This window comes from Myotis myotis, unplaced genomic scaffold (genome assembly GCF_014108235.1).
Source record: "Myotis myotis isolate mMyoMyo1 unplaced genomic scaffold, mMyoMyo1.p scaffold_m19_p_4, whole genome shotgun sequence".
NCBI lineage: Eukaryota > Metazoa > Chordata > Mammalia > Chiroptera > Vespertilionidae > Myotis > Myotis myotis.
In genome coordinates this window covers 79,759,237-79,775,066 of record NW_023416346.1, presented here as the reverse complement: position 1 = coordinate 79,775,066, position 15,830 = coordinate 79,759,237, and the positions used below count along the sequence as shown (strand labels likewise).

Here is a 15,830-nt window from a genome sequence, read left to right as displayed (position 1 = left end):
AGGATGGCCTCCGCTACTGCCTCCTCCACTGAGGCGTCGGCCTCCACCTCTGCGTCCGCCTCCGCCACGGAGGCCTCCGCCACCGCCTCTGCCACGGTCGCCGCCGCAGCCTCCGCCGCCGCTGCCGCCGCTGCCGCCGCCGCCGCCGCCACTGCCGCAGCTGTCGCCACGGTCGCCGGTGCTGCCGGGCCGCTCCCGCGACCTCCCTTCCCGCAAGCTGGGGCTCGGCGAGGCGGGAGAGGGCAGGAGGGCAGGAGGGCAGATGGGCGCAGGAACCCGGGCCGGGGGCGCGAGCGAGAGCTGGGGCGAGGGACGCGGGGGCCAGCAGGTCTGGCGATACCAAGGCGCCTGGGATGGCGAGCCCTGCCAGGAGCGCGCCTCTGCGAGTCACCGCAGTTTGCAGCTTCCTGCTGCCGCCACCGCTCAGTTGTGGATTAGCATGCGGGGCGCGCGCGGGCGGGCGGGCGGGTAGCGTGTGGTGAGGGGCAGGAGGTGTTGGCGCCTGTGTTCCGGGCAGCTGGGAAGGCTTCTGTCTCTTTGGTTCCCCCTGTGGCTGCTGCGGGGGTGCGGGGGCTGCGGGGGCTGCCAGGCTGGCGGGGGGTGGGAGGGGGCGGGGCCGGGAAGCTTGGGTGGGGGTGACATGAGTGTGAGTCTTCAGCCTCTCAGGTCGCCTAGATATTTATAAAGAGGAAGCGGGGAAAGGGCTCCGCTGTGAACTGAGAGAATACTGGTTAGATTTAGGGAGTTTTGTTTTATCCCTCCTCTCCCCATAGAGCATTTAAGTGATTGAATCAAGTGCGTTGTAAGAGGGGATGGGTGGCATTGTGAATACAATTGCCTGGCCTAAACAAAGCCAAGCAAAATGTTTTCCTCACATTCAGGTGTTCTTCCCACCTCAACTCGTGCGCGCGCACGCACGCGTGTACACACACACACACACACACACACACACACACACACACACTCCAACATCGCTGCCTTCAGGGAAACAACTCTTTTTTTTTTTTTTTTTTTTTTTTTTTTTGAGCGGGAGCTGGGCGAGTGGGGCAACTCCTCCTGCAGCCTGAGAGATCTTTCTCAAAGATCTCTCCCCTTTTACCACCTCTTTCCCTCCTCTGCAACACTTGCAAAAGAGGGAATAGAGAACACAAGAACACGTATTCACTTATTCATAATGCCATGCCACAAGTATTTATGGAGCAGGTTTCGTGCTGGCCCTTGGGGATATGGGGGTATGGGAGACATGAAGACATGGGCTGGTTTTGAGGTTGTCCTTGGGAGCACATAGGTTGGGCTGGAAACCCTGCCCCGGCTCCAGACTATGGGAGACCTAGGGACCTGGGGTTCTTCAACCCTCCAACTCCTCCCACTCACCCAGCTTCAATAAATGCAACTTGGAAGTGGAGGAGTCAAGAGCACCCTGTCCATAGTGCTGTCTTCAATGACACCCTGAGAAGAGCCAAGCCAAGGGCTGGGGACATGGCCTGGTCCAGAGCCAGGCGCTTGTTTGTTCTTGGCTCTGCCCTCAAGCGGCTGAGGTTCCCAACATGAAGCAAGGCACGCAATTCCATGTTCAAAACAGAACCAAAACCTGAACTCTCTAGAATGAGGTGCCTGATCCCAGTTCACCAGCTAGTATTTATGGAAGCCTTATCAAGTACTTGGCACTGGGGACTAAGGGACAAGCAATGTCATAAGTGAGCAGTGAGTGTTGCTGTGTTGTAGCTGTGGGGTGGGGTAAGAAAAGGTGAGCAGTGTGTGTTGTGGGAGCAAAGAGACCACACAGGGCTAAATGGTGAGGGGATGGACAAGCGAGCAACCATTAGAGTGGAGTGTAACAGAGACTAGAGTCTCACTTCCTCTGGAAAGGAGGACCCAGCTACTAACTGTTCCTGGTAGGAATCAAGTGAGGCTGCATAGAAGATGAAACCCCGAAGGTGAGCTCTGAAAGATGAGTAGCAGTCCACCATGTTGAAGCCAGAGGGTAGGCATTCCAGACAGAGGGATCAGTCTGTGTCCAAGGCCCTGTGGCATGCCAGCACATGCATGGTCACTTCCAGTCATGCTTAAAATCTGGAGTGGACAGAGCCCATGGTCTCCCAGAGTCAATGGCAGGAGATGGGGCTGGAAGGCATGTGGCCCTGAAAAGCAAGGTGCGGTGCTTGGACTCCATACCCAAGCCAGCGGGCACCACTCAGCACGTTCAAGGAGGGAATCGGTATGATCACATCTTTAGAAAGGGTACAAATTGAACATCAATGTAGGAAGTAGCTAAGAGAGTAGATCTTAAAAGTTCTCATCACAGGGGGGAAATGTGTAACTGTGAGGTGACAGATGATAACTAAACTGATTCTGGTAGCCATTTCACTGTATATACTTGTATCAAATTATTATGTTGTACACCTTTAAATTATACAATGTTATATGTCTCGATAAAACGGGGGCGGGGGGACCATCAATACACGTATAAATGCACATGTGCCCCTCCCCACACAACTGACAGAGAGCTGATAGAACAAAGAGAAGACAGTTGGATGTGACCAGTTCCTGTGAAGAGTCAGAACAACCCTTGCCTTTGTTCCTCCTTTCCGTCCATAAATAGGGGTTTCAGGCTTACCTTGAGCCAGGCATTGAACTGTGGGACAGGGGTCAAATATAAAAAAAAAAAATTCAAACCACAGTGCCCTCCCTCAGGACTCCCCACACCACTAAAGCTCAGCCTGTCCATACAAATAACAGAAATGTCAGCAAAAGGGCTGTAGGTGCCATGTGAATGGACCATAGTGGCTAAGGAACTTCATCTGCCCAGCACATATTCTCTCTTCCTCCTCACTCCCACCCATGCACCTTCTTTGGGAGAAAAAAAAAAAAGCTTTTTTTCTGTGATGGCAGCGTTGGCTGGACCTGGGCAGTTGCACATGATAGAACAACCCAAACCTGTGAGACTGACTGAGTGAGTCACTGTGAGGTGTGAGGCAGTGAGAACTTTCCCATCACTGGCTGGAAAGTATCCGAAGATGGCTGAGAAGCCAACACACAGACAGATACCTCACCAGCTTGCAAAGTCCAACCCTCTGCCCCTAGACAGGGCCAGTGCCAGCAAAGGGAAAGGACAGAGAGTTAGGAAAAGCCCGCTGTACAGCTGGTGCCTGACCAAAGTGATCACTGTCACTGCTGTTAGGAGCTATCTCAACGGGAGGGTGGGTCTAGGTTACCTGTAGTCAGGAGGCAGGACCTGGCCCTTGCCAACCTCGCCATTGTCTCCTTTTTAACATGCATATTTTTATAAGATCACACCTGAAATTTGCTTAAGATTATGACAAAGAAGGGTGTTAGTTAAAATTTTAAGCACGAGTTGGGAGTAGAATTGGTTCCCAGAGAAAAACATCTGAAATGCTATGTAAAAGCCATCAGTTGAGACAGCCCTTTTTTCTTGGTTCCTCCGCAGGGTTGGGGCCAAGTACTTGTTATAAAGAAAATTTCTTATATTTGACCTCCTTAACCCTTTATTAGTAACTTGTGATAGAAGAAGATTTGACTTTAGGTGGTGGGCACACAATACAATATACAGATTATGTATTATAGAATTGTATACTTGAAACCTGCATAATCGTAATAACCAAAGTCACCCCAATAAATTTAATTAAAAAAGAGAAGTTCCTAAGCACCTGAATAGGGTTTCTGAAATTCAAACTCAAAGCACATTCTGAGGTTCAGAGTGGTTAAGTGTTTTTGCTCTGGAATCCTGTCTACATATCCATTTAACTCCAAGGCTCATCTTCTTTGAGGAATTTAGGCCTAGCAATGTAGGAATATGCAAGAACTGCTGGGAACATAGGCTTCTTCATTTCTCACGATCATCTTAAGCACAAATGTAACTAATTATGTTCCCTTCCATGGGCCTTGTCTGCTTCTGGGAGTTGAAGAACAAAGGTTCAAAGGAATTCTCAACCTTGGGGTAGGAGTGAGAGGAAAGAGACAGGGAGAGAAAAAGGAATTAGAGAGACAAATCAAGGGCATGTTTGTCTCCTGCCTTTAATCACACCCAAAAGTGACCTAGGTATGTGCCCCATGGAGTGGATGGAAAGATAAGAGAATGGGATTGGGGAGGACTCCAAAGGGGATGGTAGCTGTATTTTGTATTGTTTTATCACCATAAATATCTAAACATCTGAAACAAAAATAAGACAAATGTTATTTTTTTTGTTCATTCTGAGTGATGTGTAATGGGGTGCGTGTTCTGTGACTCACTGCAATTTTCTGTATGTTTAAAAATCTGCTCATGATTTTAAAAAGATGGAGAAAGATGGTTTCAGGTTGATGCAAGACCCCAGGAAGGCTTGAGCTTGGATCTTGGAGTATTAGAATATTCTGTCTGAGAAGGCCCACAGCTCATTATACTTAAGCCATGTCGAAGAGTTTGCACTTTACTCGAACTGAAATGGGGAGCCCTTCTGGGGTTTTATGTGGGGGAAGGAAAAGGCACCATTCATTGTTCAGAAAGAGCAGTCTGGCTGCTGGCTGGAGAAGGGAGTTTGGTCGAAGCAGGCGGCCAGTTAGGAGGCTATGGCAGTAACCCACTGGAGACATAATGGTGGACTCCAGTGGAGTTGGAGAGGTTCCAGTAGTGTTTGGGAGGTAGAGGGTATAGGGATTGCTGAGGATGATATAGTGGCCAGGGGAAGATGTGGCAATGGGAGAGGAAGGAAATAAGGGTGCCTCTCCATTATTATTTCACTTAAATACCTGGATAGATGGTGATGCTATTCATTGAGAAGCGGAAGACTTTTGTGGGAGGAACAAAGTTAGGGAGAGTAGAGGGCTGGAGGTGGAAGAAGCTCAGGCGTTCCAATTTTTCCACTTGAGGATGAATGCTTGAGACGTCCAGGTGGAGGTGTCAAATTGGCAGACAAAAGAGTATGAGATCCCACCTCATAACTTGTTGCACCCTCCCACAAACGTGGGACCCTATACTGTTCCCTGCTCTGCAATTTGCTGTTCTCACTTAAATAATATTTTGGAGGTCCCCCTAAATCACTCCATATAGACATAACTTATACCTGATATTGGTTGCATAATAATCCATGACATGGCTGTACCACAAATGTCTTCAGTCACCCCCCAACTGATGGGTGCTTGCTTTGGTCCTAGTTTGCCCAATATGAATCATGTGAAAGAAAGCTCCTGCGTATGTCCTGAAGTCCTGGGCTCTCGTGTCTGTAGGTCCAATTCCCATTCCTTCTCTGCCTCACATATCTGTCTCCAAAGGACCATTTGCTAAATGTGTGGTATTTATTCCAGGCACTTTAATAGTCATTGTTATTATTTGTTAAATAACAGAGGCACACCCAAACACTTTCCAATTCTTCCTAAATAAAAACCTATGGCTGCTTTTTTGTTGACTTGTATCCCATGATTATTTTCTTTCAGCAGAATTTGGGGGAACAGTGTGAACTGAAAATGTTACTACTCCGAAATGCAGTTATGTTTTTATTCTCTATTCCCCTGAGCATGCTTCCTACAACTATGTCAATGAGAACTTCATGGAAAGAGACTTCTTTGTGCAGATCCACCTTTTCATTGTTTTGGTTCATTTTTGCATATAGAGTTGATCTGTCCCTCCCCCCACAGGTACCCTCCACCCTTTACCTTCTTCCATCTTTTCTACTCTTTTCCCTAGCTCTCTGAACGGCATCACTATTCCTTTCTGTTTCTCCCTCCTGGTAGGAAGAAGGAGGTGGGCCATATGAGTGCCAGTTCCAAACACTCTTCAAATGTGTCCATATCTGAACCTATCTCTTTCCAAAGCTCCACTGAGAAATGAACAGAAACAGAAGCCCAACCGCTAGCACACAGGGTCTTTGTTGTCCTGTTTTAAACCACTTCCATGCACGTGCAGCCAGGAGCACCGGAAGCAGGACTGAGTGAGGACACTGAGGCTAGACCATGCAAGGCCTTGGAGAGAAGTCAGGTTTGGGGTTGGTCCGTTCACTGCCCAGTCCTTCTTAATCTCTTCTGATGGCTCGTCATTTTCAACCCAACTTCTAAATGTTGTCTTTTCTCAGGGAACAGCCCTTCACCTTCTTCTGACTATACTCTCTCTAGGTGATCCTGCCTAGGCTCATGGCTTTAAATACTACCTGTTTACTGTTGTCTCAATAATTCTGTTTCTTCAGCCTACACTGATACACATCGACTTCAGACTCTTAACATGTGCAAATAGGAGCCCCTGACACTCACCCCCCACAACTTTCTTTCTCCCTTCTCCACATCTGCCACACCCAATCCCCATATGGTCTGTGACCAGACATAACACCTCCATGATCAAGACTTGCAAGAAAATACTCATAGTAATCATTCATTTATTAATTTTGTTCACTGACTGCCTTTAATCCATCAGCAAGTCTCTTCTCTTTCCAAAATAACATGTGAACCCATGCACTAAAACCCAAATTTGTGCTGCCAGTCCGAGCCAAGCCACTGCCATTTCTCAACTGGATTACTGAAAGAGGGTCCAAACTGGTCTCCATACTTTCCTTTGTGTCCTGCCCACTTGTAATATGACCCACAGGGAGCAGGCAGAGAAAAATTATGGAATATAATTAGATCATGGCACTCCGTTGATCCCGTCCTCTCTCTGGCTCCCCACAGCACTTTGGGTTTAAAAAAACAACCCCAAAACCTCTTCATCATGGCTCCTTCCCACCACCTATGCCTTCCTCTGTTCCCTCCATCCCCTCTTGCACTGGGCTCCAGCCACAGTGGCATCCTTTCTGCCTCTCTGGTGCCCCTCTTTTCTGCCACAAAGCCAAGGGGATTGCAGTCCTCCCTGCAGGACAGGCTTTTCCCTGGTTCCTAGCAGAACTGGCCACTTGTCATTGTCCTCAAAAAGGCCAACGGCATCCCTGAAGTTTGATACTTCTCTTGGGTTCTAGGTAACATAAGCCAAATAATCTTGTTTATTTCTCTGAGAGCATTTGTAGGAACGTTTAAGTACTTCTATATTTACTGATGTGTTTATTGTCTGTCTTCCCCACCAGACAATAAGCTTCCTGAGTGCAGAGACCCTCTGACTAGAAGAATGCCTGATACACTGTACGCCCTCCATAAATACTTGTGGAATCATTGAGTGAATGAAATGAATAACACTTCCATAAGAAATGGACCTCTCCCTCCCTCCACTGAAGCTCCACAGGGCTTTTCATTTTTGCCTCTGTCACAGTGCCTGCCAGTCAGAACACTTTTGATTGCAGATAGCAGAAATTGACCAGGAATTAACAAAAAACAAACAAAAACAAAAAAGGAGGAGAGAGCGCCATGAAGGCCTCTGTGAGAAAGGACTTGGAGAGCAATCCCTTAGTTGCTCTCCTGGTCACTTTATAGCCCTATTCCTGTTGCTGGAAGTTCAGGGGCCTAGGGATTGTCTTCAGGATTGACAGGTTTGGGGATTTTCTGGCCACAGCATGACTTCCCTGAACTTCTTCCTCCTGCTGTTTCACTGATCTCTGTTGGCTCTGTGGGTTGTAACTCAAAGGCAGGGAAAGCATCCTGGTCCTTGAATTGGTTCCCCTTGTCATTTCTTCCCCCTAACAATGGGCTGAGAAGTTCTTGTCATCATCCCCACATCCCCTTAACCCCCAGCAATCATGGCTTACCTCTCAGCCTATGCCACTTCAGGTCCCTCCTTGGATGTCCACCTGCCACAAAGCCAAGGGAACTGCAGTCCTCCCTGCAGGGCAGGCTCAACGTGATGGGCTGCTACTCATCTTTCAGAGCTCACCTTCGGAGGTTCATCTTCTGTAATGGTGAGGCACAGCTCATCTGCCTCCTGACTACAGGTAACCTAGACCCACCCTCCCGTTGAGATAGCTCCTAACAGCAGTGACAGTGATCACTTTGGTCAGGCACCAGCTGTACAGCGGGCTTTTCCTAACTCTCTGTCCTTTCCCTTTGCTGGCACTGGCCCTGTCTAGGGGCAGAGGGTTGGACTTTGCAAGCTGGTGAGGTATCTGTCTGTGTGTTGGCTTCTCAGCCATCTTCGGATACTTTCCAGCCAGTGATGGGAAAGTTCTCACTGCCTCACACCTCACAGTGACTCACTCAGTCAGTCTCACAGGTTTGGGTTGTTCTATCATGTGCAACTGCCCAGGTCCAGCCAACGCTGCCATCACAGAAAAAAAGCTTTTTTTTTTTTCTCCCAAAGAAGGTGCATGGGTGGGAGTGAGGAGGAAGAGAGAATATGTGCTGGGCAGATGAAGTTCCTTAGCCACTATGGTCCATTCACATGGCACCTACAGCCCTTTTGCTGACATTTCTGTTATTTGTATGGACAGGCTGAGCTTTAGTGGTGTGGGGAGTCCTGAGGGAGGGCACTGTGGTTTGAATTTTTTTTTTTTATATTTGACCCCTGTCCCACAGTTCAATGCCTGGCTCAAGGTAAGCCTGAAACCCCTATTTATGGACGGAAAGGAGGAACAAAGGCAAGGGTTGTTCTGACTCTTCACAGGAACTGGTCACATCCAACTGTCTTCTCTTTGTTCTATCAGCTCTCTGTCAGTTGTGTGGGGAGGGGCACATGTGCATTTATACGTGTATTGATGGTCCCCCCGCCCCCGTTTTATCGAGACATATAACATTGTATAATTTAAAGGTGTACAACATAATAATTTGATACAAGTATATACAGTGAAATGGCTACCAGAATCAGTTTAGTTATCATCTGTCACCTCACAGTTACACATTTCCCCCCTGTGATGAGAACTTTTAAGATCTACTCTCTTAGCTACTTCCTACATTGATGTTCAATTTGTACCCTTTCTAAAGATGTGATCATACCGATTCCCTCCTTGAACGTGCTGAGTGGTGCCCGCTGGCTTGGGTATGGAGTCCAAGCACCGCACCTTGCTTTTCAGGGCCACATGCCTTCCAGCCCCATCTCCTGCCATTGACTCTGGGAGACCATGGGCTCTGTCCACTCCAGATTTTAAGCATGACTGGAAGTGACCATGCATGTGCTGGCATGCCACAGGGCCTTGGACACAGACTGATCCCTCTGTCTGGAATGCCTACCCTCTGGCTTCAACATGGTGGACTGCTACTCATCTTTCAGAGCTCACCTTCGGGGTTTCATCTTCTATGCAGCCTCACTTGATTCCTACCAGGAACAGTTAGTAGCTGGGTCCTCCTTTCCAGAGGAAGTGAGACTCTAGTCTCTGTTACACTCCACTCTAATGGTTGCTCGCTTGTCCATCCCCTCACCATTTAGCCCTGTGTGGTCTCTTTGCTCCCACAACACACACTGCTCACCTTTTCTTACCCCACCCCACAGCTACAACACAGCAACACTCACTGCTCACTTATGACATTGCTTGTCCCTTAGTCCCCAGTGCCAAGTACTTGATAAGGCTTCCATAAATACTAGCTGGTGAACTGGGATCAGGCACCTCATTCTAGAGAGTTCAGGTTTTGGTTCTGTTTTGAACATGGAATTGCGTGCCTTGCTTCATGTTGGGAACCTCAGCCGCTTGAGGGCAGAGCCAAGAACAAACAAGCGCCTGGCTCTGGACCAGGCCATGTCCCCAGCCCTTGGCTTGGCTCTTCTCAGGGTGTCATTGAAGACAGCACTATGGACAGGGTGCTCTTGACTCCTCCACTTCCAAGTTGCATTTATTGAAGCTGGGTGAGTGGGAGGAGTTGGAGGGTTGAAGAACCCCAGGTCCCTAGGTCTCCCATAGTCTGGAGCCGGGGCAGGGTTTCCAGCCCAACCTATGTGCTCCCAAGGACAACCTCAAAACCAGCCCATGTCTTCATGTCTCCCATACCCCCATATCCCCAAGGGCCAGCACGAAACCTGCTCCATAAATACTTGTGGCATGGCATTATGAATAAGTGAATACGTGTTCTTGTGTTCTCTATTCCCTCTTTTGCAAGTGTTGCAGAGGAGGGAAAGAGGTGGTAAAAGGGGAGAGATCTTTGAGAAAGATCTCTCAGGCTGCAGGAGGAGTTGCCACACTCGCCCAGCTCCCGCTCAAAAAAAAAAAAAAAAAAAAAAAAAAAGAGTTGTTTCCCTGAAGGCAGCGATGTTGGAGTGTGTGTGTGTGTGTGTGTGTGTGTGTGTGTGTGTGTACACGCGTGCGTGCGCGCGCACGAGTTGAGGTGGGAAGAACACCTGAATGTGAGGAAAACATTTTGCTTGGCTTTGTTTAGGCCAGGCAATTGTATTCACAATGCCACCCATCCCCTCTTACAACGCACTTGATTCAATCACTTAAATGCTCTATGGGGAGAGGAGGGATAAAACAAAACTCCCTAAATCTAACCAGTATTCTCTCAGTTCACAGCGGAGCCCTTTCCCCGCTTCCTCTTTATAAATATCTAGGCGACCTGAGAGGCTGAAGACTCACACTCATGTCACCCCCACCCAAGCTTCCCGGCCCCGCCCCCTCCCACCCCCCGCCAGCCTGGCAGCCCCCGCAGCCCCCGCACCCCCGCAGCAGCCACAGGGGGAACCAAAGAGACAGAAGCCTTCCCAGCTGCCCGGAACACAGGCGCCAACACCTCCTGCCCCTCACCACACGCTACCCGCCCGCCCGCCCGCGCGCGCCCCGCATGCTAATCCACAACTGAGCGGTGGCGGCAGCAGGAAGCTGCAAACTGCGGTGACTCGCAGAGGCGCGCTCCTGGCAGGGCTCGCCATCCCAGGCGCCTTGGTATCGCCAGACCTGCTGGCCCCCCGCGTCCCTCGCCCCAGCTCTCGCTCGCGCCCCCGGCCCGGGTTCCTGCGCCCATCTGCCCTCCTGCCCTCCTGCCCTCTCCCGCCTCGCCGAGCCCCAGCTTGCGGGAAGGGAGGGTCGCGGGAGCGGCCCGGCAGCACCGGCGACCGTGGCGACAGCTGCGGCAGTGGCGGCGGCGGCGGCGGCAGCGGCGGCAGCGGCGGCGGAGGCTGCGGCGGCGACCGTGGCAGAGGCGGTGGCGGAGGCCTCCGTGGCGGAGGCGGACGCAGAGGTGGAGGCCGACGCCTCAGTGGAGGAGGCAGTAGCGGAGGCCATCCTGGGGGAGGCGGCAGCCGCCCTGGCCGGGGAGGAGGTGGAGGCCGCTCTGGAGGCAGCAGCCGTGGTGGTGGCAGAAGCCAGCGCGGCCCAAGCCGCTGCAGCAGCAGAGGCCTGTGGCGCCCCCCTTGGAGGAGGAGGAGGATGCGGATGAGCATGCAGAGGCGGCGGCGGCGGCGCGGCGGCGGCGGCGGCGGCGGCGGCTGCCACCGCAAACGCAGAGAGGGGCGGGAGTTCCGAGGAGAACCCGGACTTTCCTATGGCCTCACTGTACGTGGGAGACCTGCACCCTGAGGTGACAGAGGCAATGCTGTACGAGAAGTTCAGCCCGGCAGGGCCTATCCTCTCAATCCGCATTTGCAGAGACAAGATCACCCGCCGCTCGTTGGGCTACGCATATGTCAACTACCAGCAACCGGTGGACGCCAAGCGGGCCCTGGAGACCCTGAACTTTGATGTCATCAAGGGCAGGCCAGTGCGCATCATGTGGACCCAGCGGGACCCTTCGCTGCGCAAGAGCGGGGTGGGCAACGTCTTCATCAAGAACCTGGGCAAGGCCATCGACAACAAGGCGCTGTACAACATCTTTTCGGCCTTTGGCAACATCCTCTCTTGCAAAGTGGCCTGCGACGAAAAGGGGCCCAAGGGCTACGGTTTCGTGCACTTCCAGAAGCAGGAATCCGCCGAGCTGGCCATTGATACGATGAACGGCATGTTCCTGAACTACCGCAAAATTTTCGTTGGAGATTCAAGTCCCATAAGGAACGAGAAGCTGAAAGAGGAGCTTGGGCCAGGCAGTCCACCAGTGCTCACGTCAAGGATTTCGAGGAAGACAACCGACGAGGAGGCCACCTTCCGATGAAGACATCCCAGGAGCCAGTCATCCAGCAGAGCCAAACTTTGCCTCCCACCCGGTTTACAGCCCCCTCTCTGCCCCCCTAACCCACCAGCCATGTATTGTATTGAGAGTGCAGATCCGTGCTTCTCTCTCTCTCCCTCTCTAGTCTCTCTCTCCTTCTGTCCTGTCTCTCCCTCTCCCTCTCTCCTGTCTCTCTCTTCCTCTCCTCTCTCTCTCTCTTCTCCCCCATCTCCTCTCTCTTTCCCTCTCCCTCTCCCTCTCTCCTGTCTCTCTCTTCCTCTCCCCCATCTCCCCTCTCTTTCCCTCTCCCTCGCTCTTCTCCCCCCATGTCCTCTCTCCCTCCCTCTCCTCTCTTTCTCCCTCTCTCTCCCTCCCTGTCCTCTCTCTCTCCCTCTCTCTCCTGTCTCTCCCTCTTCCTCTCTCCTGTCTCTCCCTCTCCCCATCTCTCTCCCTCTCCCTCCCTCTCTCCCTCCCTATCCTCTCTCCCTCCCTCTCTCCTCTCTCGCGCTCCCTCTCTCCCCCTCCCCTCTCTCTCCCCCCCTCTCCTCTCTCTCCCTCTCCCCTCTCTCTCCTTCTCTCCTCTCTCTCCCTCTGTCCTCTCTCTCTCCCTCTCTTCTTCTCTTCCCCCTCTCCCGCTCCCGCTCCCTCTCTCCCTCTCCCCTCTCCCTCTCCCCTCTCTCTCTCCCTCTCACCTTTCTCTCCGCCCTCTCTTCTCTCTTTCCCTCTCCCTCTCCCCTCTGCTTCTCTCTCTCCCTCTCTCCTCTCTCTCCCTCTCTCCTCTCTCTCTCCACCTCTGCTTCTCTCCTTTCTCTTTCTCCCTCTCACCTCTCTCCCCTCTCTTCTCTCTCTCTCCCTCTCCTCTCTCTCTCCCTTTCTTTCTCTTCTCTCTCCCTCCTTCTCTCCTCTCCCTCTCTCTCTCCTTCCCTCTCTCCTCTATCTTCCTCTTTCCTCTCTCTCCCTCCCTCTCTCCTCTTCCTCCCACTCTCCTCTCTCTCTCCCTCTCCTCTCTCTCTCCCCCCTCTCTCTCTCCTCCCTCCCCTTTCACCCTCTCTCTTCTTCATTCTTTCCTCTCCCCCCTCCCCCACCAAGGGCACTGTGACTAATCTTGCTATCTGTGCCACTTGATAAATTAGAGGCTGCCTCTTCTCTTTGTGGTTTGGTTTTAAAAGCACTTTCTCTCTTTGTTTACTGTACAGGTGATACAATTTCATGGTAGAAACCTCAGAAAGGAGAAGGAAATCAGATGAGGGAAAACCAAGAGAGTAATGGCTCCCCATGATCCTGCTACCCAGAGACAACCACTTTTACCTTTTTGGTGTGCTGCCTTTCCAGGTTCTCTCTCTTTCTCTCTCTCTCCCTCCCGTTCTCACCCCCACCTCACCTTCCCTTTTCACATACTGTTATACAACGGTTCATGTATGTGGTGTTTCTTAACCTGCTTTTTTTTCAAAAACTAAAACCAAACAGAAATCAACACACTGAACGTCTTTCCATGTTATACAACAGGCTTCTGAAACTCATCTTCAGTGCCTGCAGAGTGTATCCACGCACCTTAACATTTCTGTAACCGTTCCCTCATTGTTGGACATTCAGGTGGTGCCTAGTTCTTTCCTTGTGTTTAACCCCAACACTGAGTCTCTGATGAGTGACTCCTTCCTTGTCAAGCCAAATCTCCGCTGGCATACCCTACGGTCATCTTAATTGTGGACTCGAAGGATCCACACATGGACATTTTAAAGACTTTTCCGGTGTGTTGCCAAATGGCCCCTTCATAAATATTGTACCGATTTGCATTTATGCCAGTCAGTGCAGCTAGTAAAACAGAGTATGCCCATTTCCTGGTCACTGTAATTGATATGTGTGTGTGCGCGTGCGCGCACGTACGTGCCCGTGTGTGTGTGTGTGTGTGTGTGTGTGTGTGTGTGTGTGTGTTGGCCAGCTTGATGAGCTAAAAATGACATTTTGCTGTCCTTGGTTGTTTTGCAGAAAAAAAGTCAGAAAGCGGACCAGGTACCAAAAGCGAACTAATGTCAGCAATATTGAATCCTCATGAACATTCATGTCTTCCTGAGTCATTTTCATCTGTATCTGCACAATATTTTTAATTTTCATGAATTTCAATGCATTTGCTGTTTCTATATCTATTTTTTCATACATAAATACATAATATAGATAGATGTAGATGTAAAGTTAGATATTCTTGAACTTCTTTTCATGTCATTAAATATTCTTCTAAAATAGTTTCCATGGTTGTTTAGTATTCCATTGAATGAGTTAGATAGAGGAATAGATGTATGTATGTATGTATTTCTATACTTATAGATATGAGGGTTTTTTTTCACTGCTTCCTCATTGTGGAACATTTAGGTGGTTTTATTTGTGTGTTTTTTTCCCTTACCCTAACCCAAACTGCTAATAATATCATAGTGCACATGCCTTGCTTACATTCAAGATTATTTCCTGAGCAAACATTGCGAAAAGAGGAATTGAAGACTCAAAGGATATGTCAGGATTAAATTCTGGTGAGTTTTTTTGTGTATTATTAAGTGACTGTTCACAAACATAGTATTAATTTACCTTTATTAGGTTCTCAAATATTGTGACAGGTCCTAAATACCCAGACAATTTTCTGGACTCACCATTGCAATTTTGTTTTGCACTATCCCAATATTTTATAAGGTGAACTGTACCTATTAATTTTTATTTATTCTCAAATTTATTTTTATATGAATAATAAAGTAACAAAATAAATTTTTTTAATTGATAAGGAAAAAAGTCAAAATCACTCCAAATTCTACCACTTGACAAAAAAATTTAAAACATGAATTATTTAAATAAATAAATAATACCTTCAAAATATAATATGTATGGTTTTATTGTTGGATATTTTCACTATAATTTATATTGGGGGAAAGCTCCACAAGTCTAAATTCAGAATCAATTCTGAAGAACTGACATGTAGCCTTATTCAAATGCATAAAAGCTTTAATTGGAGAAACTTATATATATGGGCAAAGCAGCTACTGCCAGTAGTGGCCAGCTGGGAAGAATCCACACCCCTCCTAAGATAAGGTCTCTTTTGTATAGGGGTGCATAGTCACTTAGACCACCAGAAAGAGCAACATGTTCCTAACTTAACAGACAACATCAATTATCACACTCTATACAGTTATTAACATCCTTTCTGGGTGCATGATGTTTATCTTTGTGCAGCATTCCACTGTTCTGGGCAGTCAACCAAGCCTGAGGCTACAGAGAGTTAAGGGTCCAACATTTCCCAGACGTCTCTGCTGCTGGAGCCATATTGCATCTCAGTGAGTACCATAATTGGTCTTATCTTTCCAAATTATTAAATATTCTCTTCTAATTTGTTTTTATTTTATGTTCCATATTATGGATGACTGATAATTTCTAAATCTCAATTCATTGATGTATGTTTAAATTATTCTTTTTTTTTCTTAGTAAGATTAACTCTTCTGGGAACATATTTGTAGCTGAATGTTTGCTAACATGTAGTACATGTAGTTACCAACTATACCTTGCCAGTTTGTTGCTGAATGCCTTTTCAGCAAAGGTTATCCCCATGAACAGTGTAAGAGAGTATATTTCCCTGGTTATCTTCTTAAGTTAATACTTTTTAAGTTATGAGAAATCAGTTAAACTTGTGGATTTTACCTTTATTATTTCATTTTATAAGTGCATTATTTGAAAAAGAGGATATACGTATTAAATATACACAATAACCACTTTGAAGAGATTAGGCTTTGCCTATTTCTCCCCCAAATTTAAAATAAATATAGTATCACATTTAATGTATTCTGTCAATTTTTATTTTCAATATATTGTAAACACTCCTAAAACACCATTGGTTTATCAATATTCTCTCTCTACTCACTATCATTGTATAGGTGCATCCATATTTG

General features: G+C 48.6%; 1 protein-coding gene, 1 long non-coding RNA gene and 1 pseudogene across 2 annotated transcripts; all 3 read left to right on the top strand.

Annotated features, from left to right (window-relative positions):
- Positions 1–3: 3 nt before the first annotated feature.
- LOC118653488 (antifreeze protein Maxi-like) lies at positions 4–11,202 on the top strand. The gene is made up of 2 exons (XM_036304169.1): positions 4–178; positions 10,751–11,202. The coding sequence occupies exons 1-2, from the start codon at positions 4–6 to the stop codon at positions 11,200–11,202; spliced, it is 627 nt and encodes a 208-aa protein (XP_036160062.1).
- A 7-nt stretch (positions 11,203–11,209) lies between these two features.
- On the top strand, positions 11,210–12,103 carry LOC118654443 (annotated as a pseudogene).
- A 792-nt stretch (positions 12,104–12,895) lies between these two features.
- On the top strand, positions 12,896–15,534 carry LOC118653258. The gene is made up of 3 exons (XR_004966827.1): positions 12,896–13,655; positions 13,894–14,429; positions 15,121–15,534. It is a non-coding gene; the product is annotated as an uncharacterized LOC118653258 (long non-coding RNA).
- The last annotated feature ends 296 nt before the right edge of the window (positions 15,535–15,830 follow it).

Coding starts and splice junctions, on each gene's coding strand:
- LOC118653488 (XM_036304169.1), top strand. CDS start 4: ATGGCCTCCGCTACTGCCTCCTCCACTGAGGCGTCGGCCTCCACCTCT. Junction 179..10,750: donor AGCTGTCGCCACGGTCGCCG/GTGCTGCCGGGC, acceptor CCCTCGCCCCAG/CTCTCGCTCGCGCCCCCGGC.